The sequence below is a fragment of the Monodelphis domestica genome, chromosome 6, assembly GCF_027887165.1.
Source record: "Monodelphis domestica isolate mMonDom1 chromosome 6, mMonDom1.pri, whole genome shotgun sequence".
NCBI classification, from domain to species: Eukaryota; Metazoa; Chordata; class Mammalia; order Didelphimorphia; family Didelphidae; genus Monodelphis; species Monodelphis domestica.
Window position 1 is genome coordinate 58,511,133 of NC_077232.1, and position 24,173 is coordinate 58,535,305.

A 24,173-nucleotide genomic window follows, 5' to 3' on the forward strand; every position below is an offset into this window, starting at 1 on the left:
TCATGTGATTTTTGCAAACTGTCTAAGACAGCATTTTTCATTGTTTTTCAATTTAGAGTATTTTTCTTCCATTTCTTAAAATGCATAAAATGTGAATTATATAATTTGAATATTTTAAAGTCTTCTCTAATTTTTGCCCCAAACATGGAATGCAAACGTTTTGCATTTTGGTTCAATGTACTGACATTAAACTCAAATTCTGTGACTTCTATTTTTATGCATTTTTAAGGAAGAATAAAAATTATTTCAACATTCAATATTCCAGTATTCTACTTCGGTCCAAATATTGGCTGTACCCATAAAATGAGCTCTGAAAGGAAAATACGTATGCATATACTGAAAAATAACACTGATCAAAGGCTACATTTAGAATTTATACAAGAGAGATTTGGGTATAAAGTACAGCCTATGTTTGGACTAGTACATTAACCAATATCTAATTGGTTTATACATCCAGAAGGCTAGGTAGTAAATTAGCTTTTCATTGCTAATATTCAGGAGTTTAATTTTTAGTTTAAAATCACTCCATCAAAAAGTATTTGACTCCACTGTGTGTTCAATTATGTATAAGACATTGTAAGGCAGAGGTGTAAATAAAAACAGAACACAGATAATGTTAATTTGTGGTTTTCTAAGTTAATATGCAGCTGACAGGGGTCTGTTTCTGAGTTTGACACTACTTCAGTGAGGAATATAGAAGTAGTATTTATTCAAAAAGGGTCTATAATGTAGATGAAATTATGCATGTGAAATTATGGCATTATGGAAAGCACCCTAGACTAATGTAGAGATGTTGAGTTCTAATCTTAGCTTTGTTCTTTGAAAGTTCTGTGTGACCTTGGAAAAATTATTTCTCCTGTCTAGACCTCAGATTCTCACATGCAGAAGGAAAGACTCTAGATCCCTCATCCAGATCTGGTCGTGTCTAATTGTATAATGAACACTGACTGTAAGGCTATGGGTAAGTAGTAATTGTAAGGTCCAGATTAAGGTGCTGAAGAAATTCAAAAGACAGGGAAAAGACTGTATACTGGTAGTTAGCTAGAAAGCCAGCAAGCAACCAAACACTGTCTATGGTCCTGAAAACCTGTTCCTGCCCGAGCAAGAGAATCAAGGTTTAGGGTCTAAAAGGCCCACATACTATCGGCAGGTAAACAAATGGTTCCCTCTTCAGAGGTAGCCAAAACAACAGAGCCAGCCCTTCCATCCATCTGGTAACAATCCTGTGCAGCTGTACTGCACAGGTACCAGTAAGGAACTCGGAATACTAAAAGCACTGATCCTATGAATGTGTCCTCCACAGAAATACTGGTCTTCAGATAATGAATCTTGCCTGTACTCCCTCAGAGGGTGTAGGTTTTGCTTCTTTGTAGAAGTTCATGTTTTCTTCCAGGGAAAGGAGAACGCCTGTGCCTTCAGGGCTGGGGAAGTATGGTAATGACTATTGTGCAGGGTAGGTTACTGGTGGAGAAGCTGATGATAAATGGTCCTATGCTTGTTCATTCATTTCCTGATTCATGCGACCGTGTAAGTATCTACAATGTGTGAATCAGGGCTTGACACTAAGGGAGGCAATGATAAATATGGCATCATCCCTGCCTTTGGGGAGCTCACAGACCCAAACTTGTGAGTCTCAAGCTTCGGAGGTCTATTCATCAGGTGAGGGCGCAATCCAAAGACACTCATTGTGTAACAGTATAACTGAACAGCAACATTTTGAGCTCTTTCTTGGGGCTTTTATAAATACACACACAGGTAGGACTGTCCCTGAGTAAGCAAAGGCTACACTCCACTGAATGGCCTGCTGGTGTCACATAGGGGAACTTTGTTTATCTACCATAACAATACATGGGTCTCTGAGGGCCCCTTGGGAGGGAGCTGGGTAGGAAGAGCAGAGCAAAGAGCTGGACAAGCACCAGTAAATGTGGCCTATTGGTGGGCTGGCAGAGGAGAAGCTCTGGGCAGGAGATTCACAGAGACAAAAGAGCAGGGACTAGTAAGGCTGGATCATGTAGGAAATATGCCATTCAAGAGAACTCTTCAGGACACAGAAGCAAGTCAACTTAAGGTATGCTCTAGTTCAAACTGTGCCCTATGGAAGCTGGCTAAGTTCTGAGGGGATAACCCTCCTATAGGGTAAGGCTTTGGATGTTCTGAGAAATAACTATTTCAATTTGTTTGTATAAGTCTATTTTTAAAAAATCCAATTCTTTTCTCTTTTTCACTCTCAGGTTATATTCTTCTTATCCAGAAGTGGTACAGTTTTTCTCAAGTATAATGACTATGCCAAAAAGTGAATAGTAAAAATATTGTCACTTAAGACAAACTTTGTTCCATTTGTTTTTACTATTAGTCAGGTAAGTATAAAAAGAGGTATTTATCAAAATCTCCAGAATTTGCCTTCTCCATTGGTCTCTACTTGCTAACACTGATTGATGACTACAAATCTGTGTAAATTTTGTTTAACTATCATTACTTTATGACTTAATCAAAATTCAACATTTAAAAGAGATACAAATGTTGAGTGATTAAAACAAAAAAACCCTGAAAATGTCTTATCCCTATTTGGGAAAATCACACACAGATGACTTGTCAATGACTAGTTCCGGCTCTAAAAATCCAGCATCTTAGGACTAATAACAATAATTTTTAATTAAAAAAGGTCTTAGGACAGGAATACCAGGATATTGAAGGCCATGAAAAGAAGCTTGATTAATAGTTTAATACTAAATCCATTCATTATATTCTCCTGAAGACCAAGTCTATATACAGTCATGTTTCAGAAGTTTATACGGGTGAATAATTCATTGATTTGGGGGGGGAGGAGGTGAGAAGTAATCCCAACATACCCTGAGAATGAGATGTTTTAGCTCATCATCTGACAGAAAAGTAGGTTTGTAGTTTGCTTCTGTATATGGGTTGGTGGCACCTTAGAAGGAAGGAAAAAAAAAGTTCATATTCTTAAAAAAAATACAGAAACTGTACTAATATCTAGCTTAAAAAGAATCCTATTCAAACTTTCTGAAAAAGGCTGTGCCCAAAAAGGGAATTGAAGTTGTAAGCATTACTCTTCTACCCTAATAGGGCCAAATTTGGTCTTGGAAAATAACAGATAATTCATTTAACAGTGAATACTGCTGTGCTCTGGGATCTTGGGGGGAAGGAGGGGAAAATGCTTCTCTTATTAAAATGAAAAATGAGACATAATTAAGGGGAGTTAGAACTTTTCTTCTTCTTTGTCATTCAGTTGATTCTAGAAGCAGGCTGGTTGAAATTAAGTTTTGTTTGGGTTTTGTTTATTTTTGTCAACCAAGCCTCAAAAGGTTCTGGCTTTTTTTTTTTAAAAGAAAAGCAAATAGTTCTTCAGTAAATCACTCTGATTTTTCCTGTAAGATATAACACACCAGTTATGGCCTTGAATAGGAGACACTGCCTGAAACTTTTTAGAGGTGGTTCTTCTTTATAGGGGTTAAATGAAGAGAAAGTAGCAGGCAATGTAGGGACAACTTTCTGGTAAATGCAACAGTCATGGAGTGCCTGAGCAAAGAAAAGCCAGGACCTCTGACTCCAGACATGGTCACTCTAAACTCTTTCAGTAGGAATGCCAGTAGTTTATAAAAAAGAAAGAAAAAAAAAGGCAAGCTATTATCACCATGTTTTATTAGATGACCCTGAATTACTGCCTGGTTAATGGAAAAAAAACTGAAAAGGAAAAATGTGATTGAACCAACATGAATTATGGAAAGGAAAGTAATATGTATAATTTAATGGAAGACTTGCATATCAATTAATGAAGAACAGTGTAATGATCTACACCTCTGCTTTGCAACATAACTTTAGGTTTTCCATTCTTTTCATTTATTGAGCATAAATTTCTAAAAATTCCTCCTACATCTTTTCCCCCATTACACAATCTCCTATCAAATTTAAAACATCAACATCAAAGAAAGTAGAAATAAAATACATTAGTTCCTTTTCAACTACTAGCAAAAAAAAGGAAATAATTTAGATATAAGTTTCTAATAGATGCTGAGCAGCCATTTGGTGGTCTAAAAACAATGTTGGACTAGAAGTCAAGTGACAAGGATTTCAGTCCCACTTCTATCACTAACTAGTGTATCACCTTGGAAAATTCACAGAGTCTGTGCTTGTCCCTGCATTATGTTACCTTAAGCAAGTAACTTAACTTCTTTGGGATTCAGTTTTCTCACAAAATGGGGTCAGATTGGATGATTTTTATGATTCCTTCCATATCTCAATTTATGAGAAGGCTAGACTAGATGATTTCTGTGGTCCATCCCAGCTTTAAAATCCAATGTGTTTGTGAGTTTAAAATATCTATCTTTGCAACCATATGTCTACACAACTGTATCTGTCTCTCAATTTACTTCTTTATTTGAAGACTAAGTAAGGGAAAATATAAGACTAAGAAAGACTTCTATCCTCAAATATTGCAGGAGAGATTTCTCTTTTGGTTTGGAATAGGTCATTTTACACTTTGCTTCTGTTTCCTTATCCTTCTCACAATTAGTTAAAAAAAAAACAAAAAACCATGATTCCCCTTACAAAGAGAGGCATTCTATTGGGAAAATCCTAGGAAGCTAATATCAGTGCCTACTCATGATCAAATAAAATGCAATAGGCACCATAAGAAGACAACTCAGTCTTCATTGGAATCATAACTAATTTTCTCCTAAAAACTGAAACTCCCTTGTCTGTCACTGTGTATACCATAGTTCCAATTTTTATAATATATCTGTGGAATAATCCATATGGACATATATGGAGCTGTGTCTCTTAACGCATACATTGCCTTAACTGTGTATACACACATGCACAGGGAATACAATTAACATTGTTACTAGTAACAATACAAGCTTAGATTATGGATCTGTGATCTTATCAATGTGAGTACTCACTTTATCAGTATGTATATAGTTCCTCTGATATTTGAAGAGTAGTTAAGAAAAAAAGTTAAATGGGCATATACATGTAATGAAATATCTATCCCATTTCAATCACAATAAGTAATATACTTTTTATACACTTTGTTTTTCCTGTGTGGATATTGAACCAATGTCTTTAAAGTAATTATATTATTTTACTGTAGAGGCCTGTAATATTCCAAAACTATATGCAATCGGTATCAAGTCTTTTATGAATGTAGATTTGAAAAAATTCACTGCTTATTAATAGGAAATTCTTCCATATGGACATTTGGGCAGATCCTAACACTAGAAAATACCAAAGACAAACGCGTATCTTGGTTTTATACTTAACTGGAAATTATTACTTAGTCACTGAACAAAGTCATTTTCAAAGCTGCATCTGTTGGATTTTAAAATTATTTAAACATATGTGTGAAATATACCTTCAGAACTATAAAAACAGAATCTTGTTCTATCAAGTCAAATGTTTTTATTAAACTAACAGACACAGTAAGATCTAAGTTTCTCCATTGTGTGACTAAAGATGTGTTAAACTGAAAAAAAGAAAAAAAAAAGATTTTTGAAGGCCTGTATATTTTCATCTCTTGTATTCAATAAAGATCCTTTATATGTCCTGAGACTATTCTCATAAAAGATGAGCCATATAAGTTCCTAATTGCAACTTCTTGGCCATCTGATTCTTGTAAAAGCATCATCTATAATCTTCCAATCTTCTAGCATCTTGCTCACTTGGGTATATCTTGAAAATAAATCCATGTATTCTCTCTATAGCCTCTTGCACAGACTACCACATTTGCCTCTATGTTAGACCAAGGCACTCTTCTTGACTTTGTAGATGTCACCGCCTCTTCCTTACATGATATAATGGATGGTAGAATCTGAAGTGGTTGTCACATTAAAATAGATCATATCAGAAATGCCAACAACTCTGCTTCATTTTACATTAGTCTATTGTCTTCCTTCTAATTTCATCTCTAAATCCTCTTGGGATGCTGACTTAGTTGGATCTCTTGGCATATTTGTTTTCTCAAGTGCCCTATTAGACTGTGAGCTCCTTAAGCAGGGACTTCTTCCCTACCCCACCCCCCCCAACAGCCTTTTGTATCCTTAGTGCTTAGTGCTATGCCTGGCACAGAATAAGCACTTAATAAATGATAGTTGACGTTGAGTTTTTCCTGTTTTGTAGGGCAACAAGGTTCCTAATATACTGTAATATTCTATATATAAATTCTTAGCAAAGAGCTTAAATTTTGGAGGTACTCTCAAGCCTTCATAATATGGTGGTTGTGTGCTTCATCTAACTCACTCTAATATGAAAAATATGTCCAAGCCAATGATTTCGCCTTTGTCCAATTTGCATTGTTTTTTGACTTACCACCTTTTTCATACTGGTCATGTTTGAGCTGCTCTAATGGCACATAATATTGCCTTCTCTCACTTTCATTATTTCTTTAATCTGGTGGTTTACTTGCTTTTTTTTTCTCTCTCCAGTATATCTGACTGTACATAGTAGATTCTGGAATAACTGCTAAATCTATAATTACTCATTTTTCTCTTTCCAGACATAATTTAAGGTTTTATAATGTTGTTAGGTTTTCACCAAATTCAAACAGTCCTACTTGAATGTATTCACAACATATCATTTATCATTATCTCTGGAGTATTATAAGCTTATAGAACTTTTTCTTAAGTCTTAATCATGTTTTCCAACAAATTTCTTATTCTTTCCTATGCCTACATTTATGTTAATATGTACCAAGGCATAAGTTCACTTAAAGGCTATTATCAAATCTTAATGGTATTTATATTTCTTCATCCTCTGAAATGGTTGTTGGGGAATATACTGCAAATATCTTCATGGTAGTCTATTTGCTTAATCTCTTCATGAACACCATAAGATGAGATGACTAAGGGGTGCCATATGTACCCAAAGGCAGTGAAATGAAACCAACTCTTCCAAGTTTTTATTTGCCTTTATTGTAGTTCCTTTCCTTCAACAATAGATCAATTTATTGTTTGTTGGATGATCATACATTACAAATACTACTAGTGAAATCATTGTTTTCAGTCTTAAAAATCTGATTCTTAAATGCCTTCTGATGGCCACAATGAAAAAGATGAAGAGGGCTGTGAAGTTACAAAGATGGCTTTGTATCTTTTATTCTACTTTATGGTTCTCTGTGGCCAAATCACACCTCCAAAACAAACAAATGAACAAAATCTATCATCTGGTGATCAGTTTCTTGTGATAAAGGTTGATGTCAGAGAGCTAACACAGTCTTCTGTCATGCACAACTCAAATTTTTCCCACTTTATCCAAACTAGTCAAGCTGACTCAGCCTTCAAAAACCCAGGTTTTTGTTAGAGTACATAGTAGAGTACATAGTACCCAGGTTAATTCTAGGAAATGATGAAATAGAAGTAGTACTTTTATGAATTAATAACAACATAACACATATATTTCATTTTTGTGTACTATAGCTCCATGTTATGGTTGTGCATGTGCTGAAAGATGATAGAGAAGAAGATAGAATACGTATTCCTTTCTCTCATATGCATTTGTCAAAATTATTAGTGTTATATAGCTAAATAAAATCAGGTGATATTTGGAGGTTACAGATGACACTCACAAAGTTCTTCTCATTTGTTCTGGACAAAAACTTGGCAAGTATTATTATCTGCATTTTTTGCAGATGAAAAAGAAGTGAGGCTCAGAGGTGCCAAAGCAATTGCTAAGTCACATACCTACAAAAGTGGTGGTGGTGGGGCCTTTGAGCCCAGGTCTTCTAAATAAAATTCCAGTGTTGTTTTCACAACCTAGATTTAGATGTTGGGCTGGACCTGATCTTGGGTCTTTTGACTTTAAGACCAGCATTCTTTCCATTATGCTATATTGTGTTCTTAATATATAGTTGCAGAAACTGATCATTTGGTATTCCATTCATTGAAAAATGAATTAGGCAATTTTTAAAGAATGAACATCTGTGATCAATATTACTTGTTTAGGCACTTTGGAACATTCCAGACAACATTGGGAAAAGATACTCTTTAGGGAACATAACATAACCAAAAATAGTAATTCTTTGAGATAAATGTCTCACCTCTTAATGTTTTCATATGTTGAACAGCCATCCTTAATACAGTGAGTTTATCCAACTTTCTGGACATAGCATTACATGTTGGTACCAAAGAAGCTAGCTCATCAATAAAACTGTTCATTTTGTCTCGGCGCCTTTTTTCAATTTGACTGTGAGCTTCCCTAAGCAAGAACAAAAAAATGATTATTCACAGAACAAAGTGGCCCCAAAATAGAAAGGTTATCTCCTTTAAATATTCATCTGACATGTCAAATTTAGAATTACAATGTTCAAAACTGGAGGTTTGATTATAACAGTAATAGTTTAACATTTATATAACACTTAAGGTTTGCTTAAAATGCTTTACTACATATTATTTTTTGGCTCACTACTACTTTGGTATAACTTTAACTATATTGTAATTATCTTCTTTTACTTAGTCCTAGAATTAGCTGGAACATTACAACAATGATATCTTTTATGTTTACCTTACTAATTTAGTACATATGAAACCTATACTTTTGCCCCCTAAATTTGTCTTTTATAAAATCTGATGTTTAGTTCATAATCATACTTTTTGTACCATAGGTTCTTTTCCTATTCCCCTCAAAGTAAAATCTCAAACTGCTGACTATGAAAAAAAATATCAAGAAAGATAAATGAAGCTTTCACTTCCTTGACAATTTTATTCCTTTTCATATACACTGATCCAAAACACTGTACTATGTTTTCCTTCCAAAGAGATCTCATTTTAGAGGTATGGTCTAGAATCAAAGGAATATAGTAATAGGAATATTTTCTGCCTTCTTTTTACTTTCTTACTTTCTGTCCTTCTTAAAAAGAAAAAGAAAAAAGAAAGAAAAGCATTCCTGCCCTTACAGAGGTAATTAGTTGGGAATATGTTCCACAGTGAAGTACCCTCTGAGTTTTAAAAAAGATCTCAAGGTTTTTCTTTAGGAAGTATATTTCAGGTATCTTTCTATTTAAAAAATAGCCTGTCAATGACTCATTCAATGAATCACTGTTTGATAACCCTTACATCCTTTCATCAACTCCTTTGCCCCCCACCCCCACCCCTACTCTGTAGAATGCAAATGGATTGTACACCTGACCTAGGGCTTTATTTTTTAAAAGTCACTATCCTTGGGGATGACCTACATGCCAGTCACTCAGTGCCACGGAAGAAACTTTTTCCTAAGCCATAACACCATAAACACTAACATTACCTTTCCAGGTCATATCTCCTTTGCTAGCAGACACTATCTCCCTGAGAGGTGATCACCATCCTTCTATAACTGTTCTCAAACAGAGACTAAGGCTGGGTCTGTATGTGGAGAGCAAACAGAACCAGAATCAAAACGTGCTCTGCTGATCTATCCAGAAGATCCATTTGGTAGGGACCAGAAGCACCAGTTCTGTCACTTATACAATGTAAGGAAAATCCCTGGTGACACAGTTCAAACAAATTTCACAGCTTCACATCCTGTTTGCTAGGACACAGCCTAAGTGTCCGTATTCATGGCATGAAGAAATAGAAAAAAAGATCCCTTATTAAAAACAATGAGCAGGACAGAGCTAACTGACTTCAGGAAACATCTGTAGCCAGCTTTGAACAGTGCATGTGGGTGAGAGATACACCACTTGGCCTCATTACAATAGCAAAGCATCGTCCCAAATCTGGGCTGGAACACTGACCTGTTCAATAAAGGCTTTGCTCTGGCCCAGCACGGAAGGGAGCTCAAGTGCCTAAGGATGCCTCCTGGCCCTTTAAGTTAAAATCCCCTCTATCGATCAATAATCTGCTAAAGCTGCAGGGATATTTTCAGCTTTGGGACATCCTTTGTTGCCTCCATAGTCCCCTGAGCCTCCAACCTGCTAAAAGAGATGAGAATGGGGCCAACCTAACCTGGAGAGAGAAGAGCCTAGCACAAGGCCCAGCAGTTTACAGTTCAACTCCTTCCTCCTCCCTTGTCCCTAATGGATGGATGGAATGATACCTTTTCTTTGGTATCCAACAGGATGAGTTATCTTAAATAAAATATACAATGAATGTGGGCATTTACCTGGCATTTCTGATTCTGCCTTGTTGGTCTGGATATTCCAATCTAAAAGAGAAAACCCCACAATCAGAATGTTAGTGGTATAGTCAGCTGTTTTCTTTTCTATATCTTTTTTCAACTTCTACTGTCTTTATTTACCTTTAGACCCTTGTCCCCTGGGCAATGCCATGATGTGGTACTGTGACTAAGAGAAGGGTCATTACCATCTCTTTCATAATTTTGGAGGGAAGGGGGTAATTGTTCTGTGTTATATACAAACTAACCAAACATACAATAACAACAGCAGCAAATCTCCTGAAAAGCACATTAATAAATGTTTAATGTACCTTCCATGCTGGTCATCTTTGTCTGTATCCATACTTTCTCTGAAAACAAAACAAAAATATTCAAACTCAGTAGAACATTCATGAAAGTTTCTTTATAATATGGAAAGCTCCCATTTATCCAGAATTCAAACAATAGGATTAATCAAATTATATACCACCATTAACCCTGAGAATACTGACCAAAGGAACTCTAATGCAATTCAGTAACTTGAATCTTTCCAAATCAAAGAAAAATTACACTTAGGTTTTTAGTAAAATACTAGCATAAAGTATAAAGGATCTTATTGTATTCTCCTTTTGAAGTCAGTATGACATACAGAGTACCATTCAGTCAAGTAGAATACCAAAATAACCAGAACACACCTAGTCCCTAATCATTCTGGATAAATGAGTGTCTATTTGTAAAATCCCAAACTGGGTCAAAAAAAAAAATCTTACCAGGATTGGAAAGAGATCTGGGCACAAATACCAGAAAAACTGTGACATGTTTTACTTTCTTCTAATTGAAATTTTTGAATGTATTGGATTAGGTTTTCAAATTTTCCATACTGGTTGTGTGTGTGTGTCCTAGAACCTTATTATTTTAAGAGGCATTATAACAGAGTCAATGTCTGCTGGGACTCTACTTTCCTCTCAGGGAATTCTTGTGGATGTCTCTCACTGAACTCTATAGGTTAATGGAAAAAAACTGAAAACCATCCATCCAGTGGTTCAAAATGCTTATCAGAATAACAACATTCTTCTCACAAGGTAGGGTTAAATAAAGAAATAAACTTTCTTTTGGGCATCTTCTTCTTGTTTGAGAAACTTCTCAAGAAGAGGAATATCAAGGGCAAAACTTTACATACAAATCAAGACAATTATAGACCAATCTGGTAAATTCAGAATTTGGAACATGTCAACAATATAAAAAGAGCAAGGTCTCAGTCAAAGCATTCCCAATCCTTTCTATAGAAGGGAAGACAGTAACACCAACACAGGTGCTGACTTCACACTCGCTATTCCACTCCTCCCCTTGGTATTATCTGAGATTCAGTAAATGCAGATTGACTAAGTATTTCCAAAGAAACTCTAACCTCCTTAATTCTACACATAATTCTTCACGAGAAACATCATTTTCTTTAGAGAACATACTAATCTCTGGATTTTCTTCTTCCCTTAAAAAAAAAACAAATACAAGCTGTCACAAAAGTCTTAGTGAAATTTTAAGGTATTAAAACCTTAATATTTCAAAAACATTCCACTTTGATTTGTCCATAGATAACAAATGCCTTTTCACTGTATTTCTTTAGGTTTTTACATAAATATAATAGAAATATGAAAATTTAAATGTAAAAATTTACTTACTCAAAAGAAAAGCCATCAAGTCTGAAATGAAACACAAACATTATTCATTATAACAGGTATAAGCTAATTTATAACATCTTCAAATAAATGGACAATGATCTGTGTCCTATATTCAAGTGTTCTAATATTGCTCTCAAGACAAAAAAATGATCACATTTCCTTTTGTGTGATCTTAGACATGGATATAAAAGGTAAAGGCAGAAAAGAAATCTGTCTTCAGTAAAGGGGACACCTAGTGAAATGTCTTTTAGAATTCTCAGAGGCAAAATACACAGACATATTCATTCATTTAATTCAACAAACATCTACTGAAGATCTAACTTGGTCCTGATCTCTACAGAAAGAGAATGAAGAACCTTATCAAATTGTAGAACAGAGCATTTAAGTCTCTTCTTTCAACTTATATAGGAGAGGGGAGAAGACAAAATAAAATAATCAAAAGAAGTAATATAAAACTGAATTGGGGAGTGATTTTTTATTTCCTTGTATAGTCAATAGGATCACACTTTCAAGAGTACACAAAAGGTTAATACCTAGATTTTATATCTGTCCATTTTTAAACAGAATTTAAATAAAAGAAAGAAAACCCTATATTCTTACTGATAATCAGTTGAACTGCCCTTCCTTTTTCGATTACAATCCATTCCAGTAGCACTAAGGGAGCTGGAGATGAGGTCAGTGGGACCTGGCGACATAAAATCACTAATTGTAGAAGAAATGTCCATTCTCTGATCAGCCATTGAATATTCTGGAATTGTTGAGAAAAAGAGGTAGGTTCAGGCACTAAAACATCACATTCAAAAGGGGTAAGGAAACCCCAAACACCCACCAATATCCCAAATCTGGCAGTATCTCACAAACAAAGCCCACAGCAGAATCCTCTGCTAGAAATTTGTCAAATCATTTAATGGAATTATAGAATGTTGGATCTGGAAGAAACTTTAATTTGCCCAGTCCAATCCTCTCATTTTACAGTAAAGAAATGGGACCCAGCAAGAAGTGATTAGCTCAAGGTCAAATAGGTAATAAAATGGAGACAGGACTAGAATCTAAGTTCCTGAACTCTGAATCTTTCCATTAAACCATAATGTTATTTAGGCAAAACTTAGAGAACCCATATTCATATGCTAAGAGGATTAATATGCTAATTAGTGACTAGGAAAGTTCTACTCACTTCCTTTCTTCTCTTCCTAGGTCCTATGTACACTGTAATAGGGGTCTCTTAAGATACAATGCTACAATGTCTTTGTTGTGTAACCTAAAGGAGTAATAATAAAGGTCAGAAATTCAGGACATATCAGTGATTGTTTAGTAAGAATGACACTGGACAGGTGGGCTCCATTTCATTACATTATGTAAGAAGTGATGTTGGTCCACACTTTGCAGGGGAAAAGAATACATTATCATGTTATACGATTTGGCCTATTCTATTTTATTCAAGACATGAACTAAACTGTGGAATATGAATAGCAAACAAAGTGTACAGAAAATTCAAAACTAATCTTCTCTTCCCCTCTGATAAAACAAAGAGTATGAAAGAAGGAAAGAGAACATGAAACAAAAAGTTTCAAAAATTGTATCTATTCTAACTAAACACATTTTAAGAGCCATAAGATTCATTAAAGTTATTCCTAAACACAGCTGCACAACAAAATGTACTGACAGAAGAGATTTCACACACCCCCATTCCTATTAAAATGGAGATCAGTGAATGGTACCAAAAGTACAGAACAATTGTGTGGAGCTCAAAGTTTAGGATGGAACTGAGACCATGAAAAGTATCAGGAAAAAGAAAGGTAAAAGGTAGTGAATTAGAGGATAAAAGGAGACAAATAATAATAATAATGAAAGAAACCAAGGGAAAAGAAGAGAATTAAGTTTTTTTTAAAAAATGATAACAAACTGAATGAATGAGAGCAGAGATATTACTTGAAAATATATATCCTGATGACTCGTCTGGTATGGCTCCTAGGTTCTTGAAAACTTCCAGAGGACTGCAAGCACTGGCAGGTTCTTGCCATGTAGTCATGGCTTCCAGTATGGTTCTAGAAACACATTATACCGAGTGTCCATGGGCCAGCCTAGCTTATGTACTAAAAGGCTCATCACAAGTAGGCTGGACACCTGTTAACCGTTTATTTGGCCGTAAAAGTCAAAAACGTAGCAAATGGCCCTCAGTTTTGTGTGAATCTTTCTGTTTTTGCAGTGATAGTGGCCAAGTAGCAGAAAAGGGAGTGGAATTGGTTTTTCAACTCTCTATAAACAATAGCTGTTTCTGTGGGGACTCTAAATGTGAAATCTTTGTCTAATAGGTAGACACAGAATTACCAGAAGAAAATCTTACCAATATTAACATTTTATTTTTAGATGCAACCAAAAGATTTGGCCTTTGGCTTCTCATTGGAGAAATAAAAGACTTGAAAAAGAGTTTTATTATGAAAAACAATAAAATTTTATTTCCCAGGACAATTAGTCACTTGTATTATAGTCAGAATAAGCATTTGCAAAAAGAATACCAAGAAGACAACTACAGCTAAGTGGGCCAATGGCTAAGGTGCTGAGCTTTAGAGTCAGGAAGATCTGAGTTCATATCCAGCCTCAGAAACTTACTAGATGTGTGGTTCTGGGAAAGTCAGTATCCTCAACTATAAAATGGGGATAATAATTATATCTTCTTCTTAGGATTGCGAGGATAAATGAGAGAATCTTTGTAAAGTACTTGGCAAACATTAGGTACTTAATGAACACATGCCTATTCCTTTCCCTTTCCTAGGCACCAACTACTACTGTAGAGGATGAGGAGATAAATTCTACAATGAACCTGCTAAGTCCCTTTAAAGTAAATGAATATCAACTTTAATACAAGTAACCTCAAGGCAAAGGTAGGCATATTGGAAGACATGAAAAATGTTAAAAAATGCGGTTCAAGTGTAATAAATAAAAGAGGACAAAGGTTTATAAACTATACACAAATATTATGAATGCTCTTTCCAAAATAAAGTTCAGAGGTATCATAGACGATAAGCACCATACAGTATACAACAAATGAAAAATTTATTTTTATAGAAACGTAGGGAAGGAGTGCCCATGTGTCTGGGAATCATTCAGCTGTCTATGTACAATTAAACTATTGTCTTATTAATGCAAAGTCCAAAATCAATACCACATTAGAAGAATAAAAAATGAGAGGACATAGAGCACAAATGATGCAACTACAGCCTCACCTATTTAAACAAGCAACTGATATCAAAAATGAGAAATGGATAAAAGAACAGATGACTATATAGACTATCATTATTTCCTAAGGAAATTTAACTAGTATCAATCAATTCAATCAAATCAAATCAATCAAGCAAACCACCTCCATCAGGTTAAGCTATATTTTGTCGCATGACAGAGAAAAGATGTTAGCCAAGGGCAGTGACAATTTAGAATAGAAAATTTATATGAATAAAAAACAGTGGAGGAAAAACACATATATCAAAGGCTTAGTAGGAGATCTAAGTGGAAAGAAGTTGTCTAGGTTTTTATGATAAACCCCTTTCTTCATAAATGACACTGAAGTCACCACAAATGAGCTCTAAAATCAGTCCCTGGAATGCTACATAAGGAGGTAGAAATTGCACTAAAGGAAACAAAGATGAGAACAGCCAGACTAGCCCCAGTATACACAGAGAAGCTTCATACTTTGAGCAATACCATTTTGAGAGTGCTGAGGAATCAATTATCAAGATATTTGGAAGATACTAAATACTTGGGGGGGGGGGGAGACAGCATTAGTATTATGACCTAAGAAAGGCATGGTAAAAAATCAATAACTTCTGAACTTTATGTTTATTTCTCCTTCTCTATAATCTTGATGAGAATAATCTACAAAGGGCATCTATGATGAAGTCACAAAAAGCCAACAGACAAGCCTTCACAAATCACATTCTCATTACTGAATGACTGGTGTGGAAAATACCAGATCCCATTGTACTTGTTTTTTTTTTAAACCCTTACCTTATACTTTAGAATCAACATTATGTATTAGATCCAAGGCAGAAGAGTGATAAGGGTTAGGCAATGGGGGGTCAAGTGACTTGCCCAGGGTCACCTAGCTAAGAAGTGTTTGAGGCCAGATTTGAACCTAGGACCTACTGTCTCCAGGCCTGGCTCGCAATACCTTGAGCCACCCATCTACTCCCCCTGTGCTTGTTTTTTTATAGTTAGCAAACACCCTCTAAAATTATTTGTTTATAATTTTTTAACATGGTTAAATGATTCAATATTTTTCCCACCCTTCTTCCCTCCCCACTCCTGGGGCTGATGAGCAATTCCACTGGGTTTTACATATATTATTGTTCAAAACCTATTTCCATATTATTAATATTTCCAGTAGAATGAATGATCATTTAAAGTCAAAATTCCCAATCATATACCCTTTGATCCATGTGATCAACTGTATGTTTTTCTGCTGTTTTTCTATTCCCACAGTTCTTTCTCTGGATATGGATAGCATCTTTCTCATAAGTCCCTTGGAATTGTCCTGGGTCATTCCATGTTAGCAAACACTCTTTGAATGGATTGTAAAGGCTCTACTCTCTGCCAAGAATCTCCCATGCAGGTGTCATACAAGATTCTTCAAAAAGTATAATGGAGATTACTTTGAAAACTCTTTGATTAATACCAAATAAGGCATAAAACATGGAAAATGATGCTCACCAAAGGTGTTTACAGTGGTTGCAGAGGATATACAGTGCTGAGACTAAATCAAAGAGGAATTCCCTATTGACGGTGAGGTTTTGGAGATGCTCCTCTTTACAGATGATATCAAGTTCCAGAACATTGTAGAACTTCCTAAATGAAATTCAAAATCACTCATGTGTTTGACAGTATTTATACAAGAAAAACAAAATGGATGAAGAATTCCTGTATGTGCAGTTAGAAGGGTAACCAAGAAAGCTGGTCCATCAGTAATTGAACAGGCATTGTAGATAGACAAGGAGCCTCCAGAATTGAAAAGAAATAAGGAAAGCTGGATTACATTTTGGAAAATGTATAGTAACTCCAAAATTCTTTCTGAAGTGGCCCAACTATTTCATATCAATATTCCTTTGGAAACAATATTAAAAGACTTTAGAAGTCTAACAAAGCTGTAATCAATTGTGATTTCTATGGACTAACACTGAAGGGTTAATCTAGACTCCAGGAAGAGTGGAGGTAGAAGTGTGGCATATGAGGCATATAGTTTCAGATAGAGCAAGGTACTGATTTGTTTTGCTTAACTGCACTAAATTTTATTAGGGATGGGGAGTGAGGATTTATTGGGAAGTGATAGTGATCTAAAATTAAAAATATATATATATTTTCATAGAATATTCTTCTAGTCAGCTATAAAGTAGCAAGTCATGGAACAGGGTAGCCTCCAAAGAATTCAATCACCGAGAGGGTAACTGAGAAGCACATGGTATAATCATGAACAAGTTAGTATATTACCAAAAAAGTACTGATGGCTTACTTTATGAATCACTGATCCATGTGAATACTTCTACTAGTATGAAAATTGCAACCCATTCATGAGGTTTCATCCTATATAACTCTTGCCCATAACCTCCCACATTCTTCAGAGTTGGTCTGAAGCAGTGGTGATGGCTCAAAGAATGGCATTAGAGAGATGCACAATTGGAAAAGGAGGTGGAGCAGTCATAACACAAAAGGAGAAGGATACCCAATGGCAGCCCATATAATTCTATTGGTATATCCATCTTATGCCAAGACAGCTAGAGAGCTAGCACACTGAGAGCACCAATTATGGAGGACTTAGACAAGGTTACAGACAAGAGTTGCACATGATGAGAAACTTGGATGAGTTGCAAAATGTACTACCCGAAGTAGTCACACTGGTGGATCTGTGATCATACAAGTAAATCATTGGAAGAATTAAAATCACTACCACCACCACTGGCATTTACACAGTGCTTATTATATGCCAGGTACTGAGCTAAGTGCTTTACAAATATCATCTCAATTGATCCTTATAATGACACTGAGAGGTAGGTGTGATTATTAGCCCCATTTTACAATTGAGGCAAACAGAGGTTAAGTGACATGATCAAAGTCATACAGTTAGTGTTTGAAGTCCAATTTAGACTCAGACATTCCTGATTCCAGGTCCAGTGCTTTTTCACTGCATCATTTAGCTGTTCCAAAGTAAAACATGAAGGTGAATTCAGTAATCAAAAGCATCAGAGTATTTCAGTACTTTTGAAGTTGTGGTCTGGTCCTTTTATCTATATAAAGGAGTCCAGGGAATGCTTTTGTCTTTCTTTGTATTCCCCAGCATTTAGCATAATCCATAATAAGTACTTAATAAATGTTTGTTGAGACACTGACTGATACAAGTTATTTTTTAGAGTGCAAATAATATTAACAAGCCTTTGTTTTCCCTCTCTGTTCCCTGGTATCTTCTTCATGGGGAGGAGTTTCCATTAAATTTGTTGAGGACATTCTTTTACCTGTACAAAATGGGGAATTTTTTTGAAGTCTATGAATATAATCTTGTTACCTAGCACTTAAAAAAAATATTATTGTTCTTTCTCTAGAAGTATTTGTGTATGATGCCATTCCAAATGGACAATAATTCCATGATGATAACAGTCACTTATCTCTGGGTAATTTCTTGGAAAATATATCATAGGAGATGGCAAATCTTGCATAATTATAATGAAGACACAACACAAAGTCTTGAAATAATTTAAAACTACATTTAATTTTACCTAGCATTTAAGGCCCACAGAACTATAAGCAGCAACTTGAAAGATGTTCCAAAAGGGGTGGGGGGAAATTCTTTAAATATATCAGAAGAGGACACTAGGACTCCTATGTTTTACTATGGAGGCAAAGGGTGATCCCATGACTGTTAGGGGCAAAAGGAAATCACAAGCAATGATCCCTTTGCTTTAGTCAATATCTAGCAGAATATTAGAGAGATTTCTACTTCCAGATAGTTCTCCAATGGGAATAGGTTGGTGTTACTAGAGTAGTATTGATTAATACAACCAAATTGACAAAATAAATATAGATACAGTACTGTGATCATATAGTATTCGCTGGAATCTTTGGATGAGATCAAGGATGAAAGTGGGAACAGAACACAAGAGTCAAAATGTTAGAACTGAAAGGATCCTATTGGATCATCAGTTGGAATCCCTCATTAGAGAGGAAGAAACTAAATATTAGAGACAGAGTGACTTGCCCAAAGCTATAAAAATTATAATATAAGTTCCCTGAGGGCAAGAAATAGCTTACTTTTATATTTGTATGTATCAGGTACTTAATAGGTGCAAACTGACTGGATAATTGATTGGCAGCAGTTCTAGCTAGCACTGGAACCTAGGTCTACCAAAAGTCAATCCAATTACATCCAATTTCATTTATGAAGGATCTCTTATAAACAAAGTATTGTGTAAGAGTAAAAACAAGACTGCTTTCAAAGAGCTTTCATTCTATTGGGTGGGGGATAGAACATGTTGTGAGATAAGCAAATACAAGGTAATCCGAGGAGAGAAAACCATATGTTTGTACAGGAGTATGTGTGTGCTTCTGTGTGTGCAAGGGAAGGCTCCATGGAGAAAGTGGTACCTTGGCTCAGGCTTGACAGTAGAAGATTCTGAGAGATGTAAGGGAAAAGGGAAGAAGGGCATTCCAGGAATATCAGCCAAAGTATCTGAATATTCAGTGCTTGTTTCCATCCTACCACATATACAACTATCACTACAAAAGGGCATTGTGCCAATAGTGTGGAGGATTATAAAGATGAACTCTACAGGCTATCTGAGTAATTAGGGACTGGTGCACCTATAATTAGGGGCAGGAGAAGGGCTTGGACCTGTGATTTCACTAGTATAGAGAACTCCCAGGCAAGGAAACTTTCTATCAGTACAGTTAGGTACCTTCTGTTTAGATTAAAATATGAGTCTGACCATAGACTTGAGGATATTTCTCATGATTTACTGATAGACCGGAGAAGGAAGATGAGAGAAAGAGGAAGAGGGAAAGAGAGATAGAGACAGAGAGAGAGAGACAGACAGAGAGACAGTGAAAGAGTGAGACAGAGCAGAGAGAGAGGACAAAAAGAGACAGAGAGACAGTGGGAGAAACAGAGAGAGACAGAGATTTTAGAAAAGCATTTCCCCTAATCTTGCTTCCCAAAAACAGAATGACTGCTTCCTCGTTCACCATTCATATACTCTACTTGCTCTGCCCTCTGTACTGGTCTTGTGTGCTGACGTTCAGGCTGACATGCAGGGGACACCAGAAATGCAGGCAGTCGCCAAGAGATGATGTCACATTTGTGATGCCCAGAAGGGGTGGGTAAATGTCCTTATATACTTCTCTGCCACTTTAAGTCTTACTTAGAGTGTTGCCTAGAGACGTGAGGGAATAAATGACTTACCTAGGAACACTCAGCTAGTATGTCAGAGGCAGGACTGAAATCTGGGTCTTCCTCGAACTGAGGTCAACTCTCTGTTCACTAAGCCATTCATTCTGCCTGTCTCTCAGGTCTATTAATTAGTGAATCTATAATAATAAAGGATTATTTTACTAAAATCTACCCCCTATGCTTCATCATCAAGGGGATTTTTGAGTTTTCCAAGATTATAACAAGTAAGTACAAGCTTTGGCCAACCTAAAAATTCTTTGAATAGAGGCTGAGTAAAAGGTTGTATATACCTTCTAAAGCCCAGGGTAGCTAAATTCAGAGAGATTCATCACCAAAACATTGGTCAACAGAGGATGAATATTTTTGATCACAAAAATTCAAACGGGAAATCTGTTAAGGCATAGACGGAAGTATCCACAACTGATTAAATAAATCTGTTGATTTGCTGAAGTTACTCAAATAAAGGATTTGGATCATCAAAAACTTTAAAATATCCTACTAGAGAAAAGATAGCATAGTTTTAAAAAATGCAATCATGTTTTACTCATTACCAGAATTCATAGGCAGATAAAACAAAGGAAAAGCAATGGATATAACCTTATATAAATTTGTAGTTGGAAGAACCTCAGATATAATTCATCTAGTCTAACCAAACCCAAATGAGACTTCCTTTACAATAATCAAGACTGGTTATTTAGCCTCTTGTCTTGAAAATCTAATATTTTAGGTAATTATCATGGAGGATAAATGTTATCCCATAGAATATCTGAAGGGATACCACTGGCAAAAGAATGACTATCTGGCTGTAGAGATCAAGGAATCAGACCCCAAAGGGTAATGTGTCTGTTTTGTTTTGTTTTGATTCAGATGCAGCTGGCTAATGTGGACACATTCTCCAAAGTCAAGGAACTTTAAAGCACTATAGAAAAATGAGCTATTATGTGACCTACATTTCTGAAATGAATAGTTTAACCTTAGCAATAACCACTAAAATAGCTACAACGTGAGCATTTCTATTGGGGATAATTCCTTACCTAAAAATGTTTTTTGAAATTTAGATTCAGAATAGGAACCAGGTCTCCACTGCAGTGCTAGTCACCTAAAGACTTTTCTCATATCTTGTTTTTTCCAGTCAGTCAACTTCTCATGGAATCCTAGAAAGGGAAACACAGATAGAAAAAAACAACAACCACCATAAGATAATTTTAATGTAAATGAAAAAAATACTTAGGGCTGGGCTCATTTATAGGATCTTTATTTGTAGACAGTGACAGCTGGATATTTCATGATCCTATCTCTTTCCACAATCTAGCCAATTATTTTGAATGTCTCCAGCTGTCCTTAAAATATAGTTATAGGAAGCCAAGATGGTGGGGAAGGAAAAGGGACCCATCTGATTTTTACCAAGTTACCTTCCAAAAAGCAATGACATGATGCCTCAAAATGAATCCTCGAGTACCATAACCCATGAAAAGATAAAATGAAGTAATTTTCCAGCCCCAAACAAGCTGAAGGCCAGCACAAGGGACCTGGTGGATCCAGGGGTGGAGATGCAGCACTCTAGGGAAGGCCCCACCATGGTAATAGGCCCTGGGCATAACTAAAGTACCAGTAAAGGCTTCTAGAACTCTCAGTCACAGATGGCCAGGGAGTCTCTTTGCTGGCTGTGGGGGCAAAACTTATCACATTGCCCGTGCACAGGGCTAGATTGCAGTCCTAGGGTTCAGTCATAGGGTAAGGAAGAGAACCAGCATATACAAACATTTGTAGCCACAGGGGATTCGGGGACCCTTGACACAGTCCCAAGGGGGTAAAAAGAGTGCTTGTGGTTACTCACAAAACAGAACACAAGGCTGAAGAGTATTAAACACACCTCTCCTTACATCATACTACCTTGGAAGAACTAAAAGCAGAGATCCCCAGTGCCAGCTCTGGAGGCTTGGAGCAGTGCTCTCTTCACTACCTTTTCAGAGCTAAACTTAACAGTTTTTTGAAAAGAAAAGAAAAAGGCAGGAAAATGAGCAAACAACAACAACAAAAGAAACAACATAGAAAATTACCTTAATGACAAGATAGGCTCAAACTCAGAAGACAACAAATTCAATATTCTTCATCCAAAGCCTCTTAGAAAATTATTAACTGCTTTCAAGGCCAAAACTATTTAATGGAGGAACTCAAAAAGGATTTTTAAAAATCAAATAAGACAATGGAGTAAGACCTTCCGGGCCTCAACTGACAGAAAGAAGGCAGGAGTTGCAATCATGATATCTGATAAAGCCAAAGCAAAAATAGACCTGATTAAAAGGGATAGGGAAGGTAATTATATTTTGTTAAAAGGGACTTTAGATAATGAGGAAATATCACTAATCTACATGTATGCACCAAATAATATAGCACCCAAATTTCTAATGGAGAAACTAGGAGAATTGAAGGAAGAAATAGACAGTAAAACAATATTAGTGGGAGATTTGAACCAACCATTATCAAATTTAGATAAATCAAATCAAAAAATAAATAAGAAAGAGGTAAAAGAAGTGAATGAAATCTTAGAAAAATTAGAGTTAATAGACATATGGAGAAAAATAAATAGGGACAAAAAGGAATACACCTTCTTCTCAGCACCACATGGCACATTCACAAAGATTGACCATACACTAGGTCACAGAAACATGGCATACAAATGCAGAAAAGCAGAAATAATAAATGCAGCCTTTTCAGATCACAAGGCAATAAAAATAATGATCAGTAATGGTACATTGAAAACCAAATAAAAAATTAATTGGAAATTAAACAATCGGATACTCCAAAATCGTTTAGTTAGAGAAGAAATCACAGAAACAATTAATAATTTCATCAAGGAAAATGACAATGGCGAGACTTCCTTTCAAACCTTTTGGGATGCAGCCAAAGCAGTAATCAGAGGTAAATTCATATCCTTGAGTGCATATATTAACAAACTAGGGAGAGCAGAAATCAATCAATTGGAAATGCAAATAAAAAAACTCGAAAGCGATCAAATTAAAACCCCCCAGCAGAAAACCAAACTAGAAATCCTAAAAATTAAGGGAGAAATTAATAAAATAGAAAGTGATAGAACTATTGATTTAATAAATAAGACTAGAAGCTGGTACTTTGAAAAAACAAACAAAATAGACAAAGTACTGGTCAATCTAATTTAAAAATGGAAAGAAGAAAAGCAAATTAACAGCATCAAAGACGAAAAGGGGGACCTCACCTCCAATGAAGAGGAAATCAAGGCAATCATTAAAAATTACTTTGCCCAATTATATCACAATAAATACAGCAATCTAGGTGATATGGATGAATATATACAAAAATACAAACTGCCTAGACTAACAGAAGAAGAAATAGAATTCTTAAATAATCCCATATCAGAAAATGAAATTCAACAGGCCATCAAAGAACTCCCTAAGAAAAAATCCCCAGGGCCCGACGGATTCACAAGTGAATTCTACCAAACATTCAGAGAACAGTTAATCCCAATACTATACAAACTATTTGACATAATAAGCAAAGAGAAAAATCTTAAATAGGATACTAGCGAAAAGACTCCAGCAAGTGATCAGAAGGGTCATCCACCATGATCAAGTAGGATTTATATACCAGGGATGCAGGGCTGGTTCAATATTAGGAAAACCATCCACATAATCGACCATATCAACAAGCAAACTAACAAAAATCACATGATTATTTCAATAGACGCAGAAAACGCCTTTGATAAAATACAACATCCATTCCTATTGAAAACACTAGAAAGCATAGGAATAGGAGGGTCGTTCCTAAAAATAATAAACAGTATATATCTAAAACCATCAGCCAATATCATCTGCAATGGGGATAAACTAAATGCATTCCCAATAAGATCAGGAGTGAAACAAGGATGCTCATGATCACCTCTACTATTTGACATTGTACTAGAAACACTAGCAGTAGCAATTAGAGAAGAAAAAGAAATTGAAGGCATCAAA

General features: G+C 35.7%; 1 protein-coding gene and 1 long non-coding RNA gene across 14 annotated transcripts in view; one reads left to right on the plus strand and one right to left on the minus strand.

The window, feature by feature from the left end:
* Positions 1-24,173, minus strand: part of BMAL1 (basic helix-loop-helix ARNT like 1) — a 111,760-nt gene that overhangs the window by 31,223 nt on the left and 56,364 nt on the right. For 2 of the 13 annotated variants that reach the window (XM_007497124.3, XM_056802039.1), the window contains exons 1-9: positions 16,464-16,595; positions 13,689-13,804; positions 12,360-12,507; positions 11,760-11,780; positions 11,489-11,569; positions 10,413-10,451; positions 10,090-10,131; positions 8,051-8,208; positions 2,850-2,929 (exon numbers count right to left, since the gene is read on the minus strand). In XM_007497124.3, the coding sequence (XP_007497186.1) occupies positions 2,850-2,929; positions 8,051-8,208; positions 10,090-10,131; positions 10,413-10,451; positions 11,489-11,569; positions 11,760-11,780; positions 12,360-12,507; positions 13,689-13,788 (669 nt within the window). In that variant the 5' untranslated portion in view covers positions 13,789-13,804; positions 16,464-16,595. Of the gene's footprint in view, positions 1-2,849; positions 2,930-8,050; positions 8,209-9,252; positions 9,349-10,089; positions 10,132-10,412; positions 10,452-11,488; positions 11,570-11,759; positions 11,781-12,359; positions 12,508-12,933; positions 13,018-13,688; positions 13,805-16,463; positions 16,599-21,218; positions 21,339-24,173 lie in introns of those variants that run through there. The other 11 variants (XM_007497126.3, XM_007497125.3, XM_016423446.2 and 8 more) reach the window with 10 other exon arrangements.
* On the plus strand, positions 1,411-16,596 carry LOC107649388 (uncharacterized). Its single transcript, XR_001623112.2, has 3 exons — positions 1,411-2,068; positions 14,533-14,641; positions 16,236-16,596. It is a non-coding gene; the product is annotated as an uncharacterized LOC107649388 (long non-coding RNA).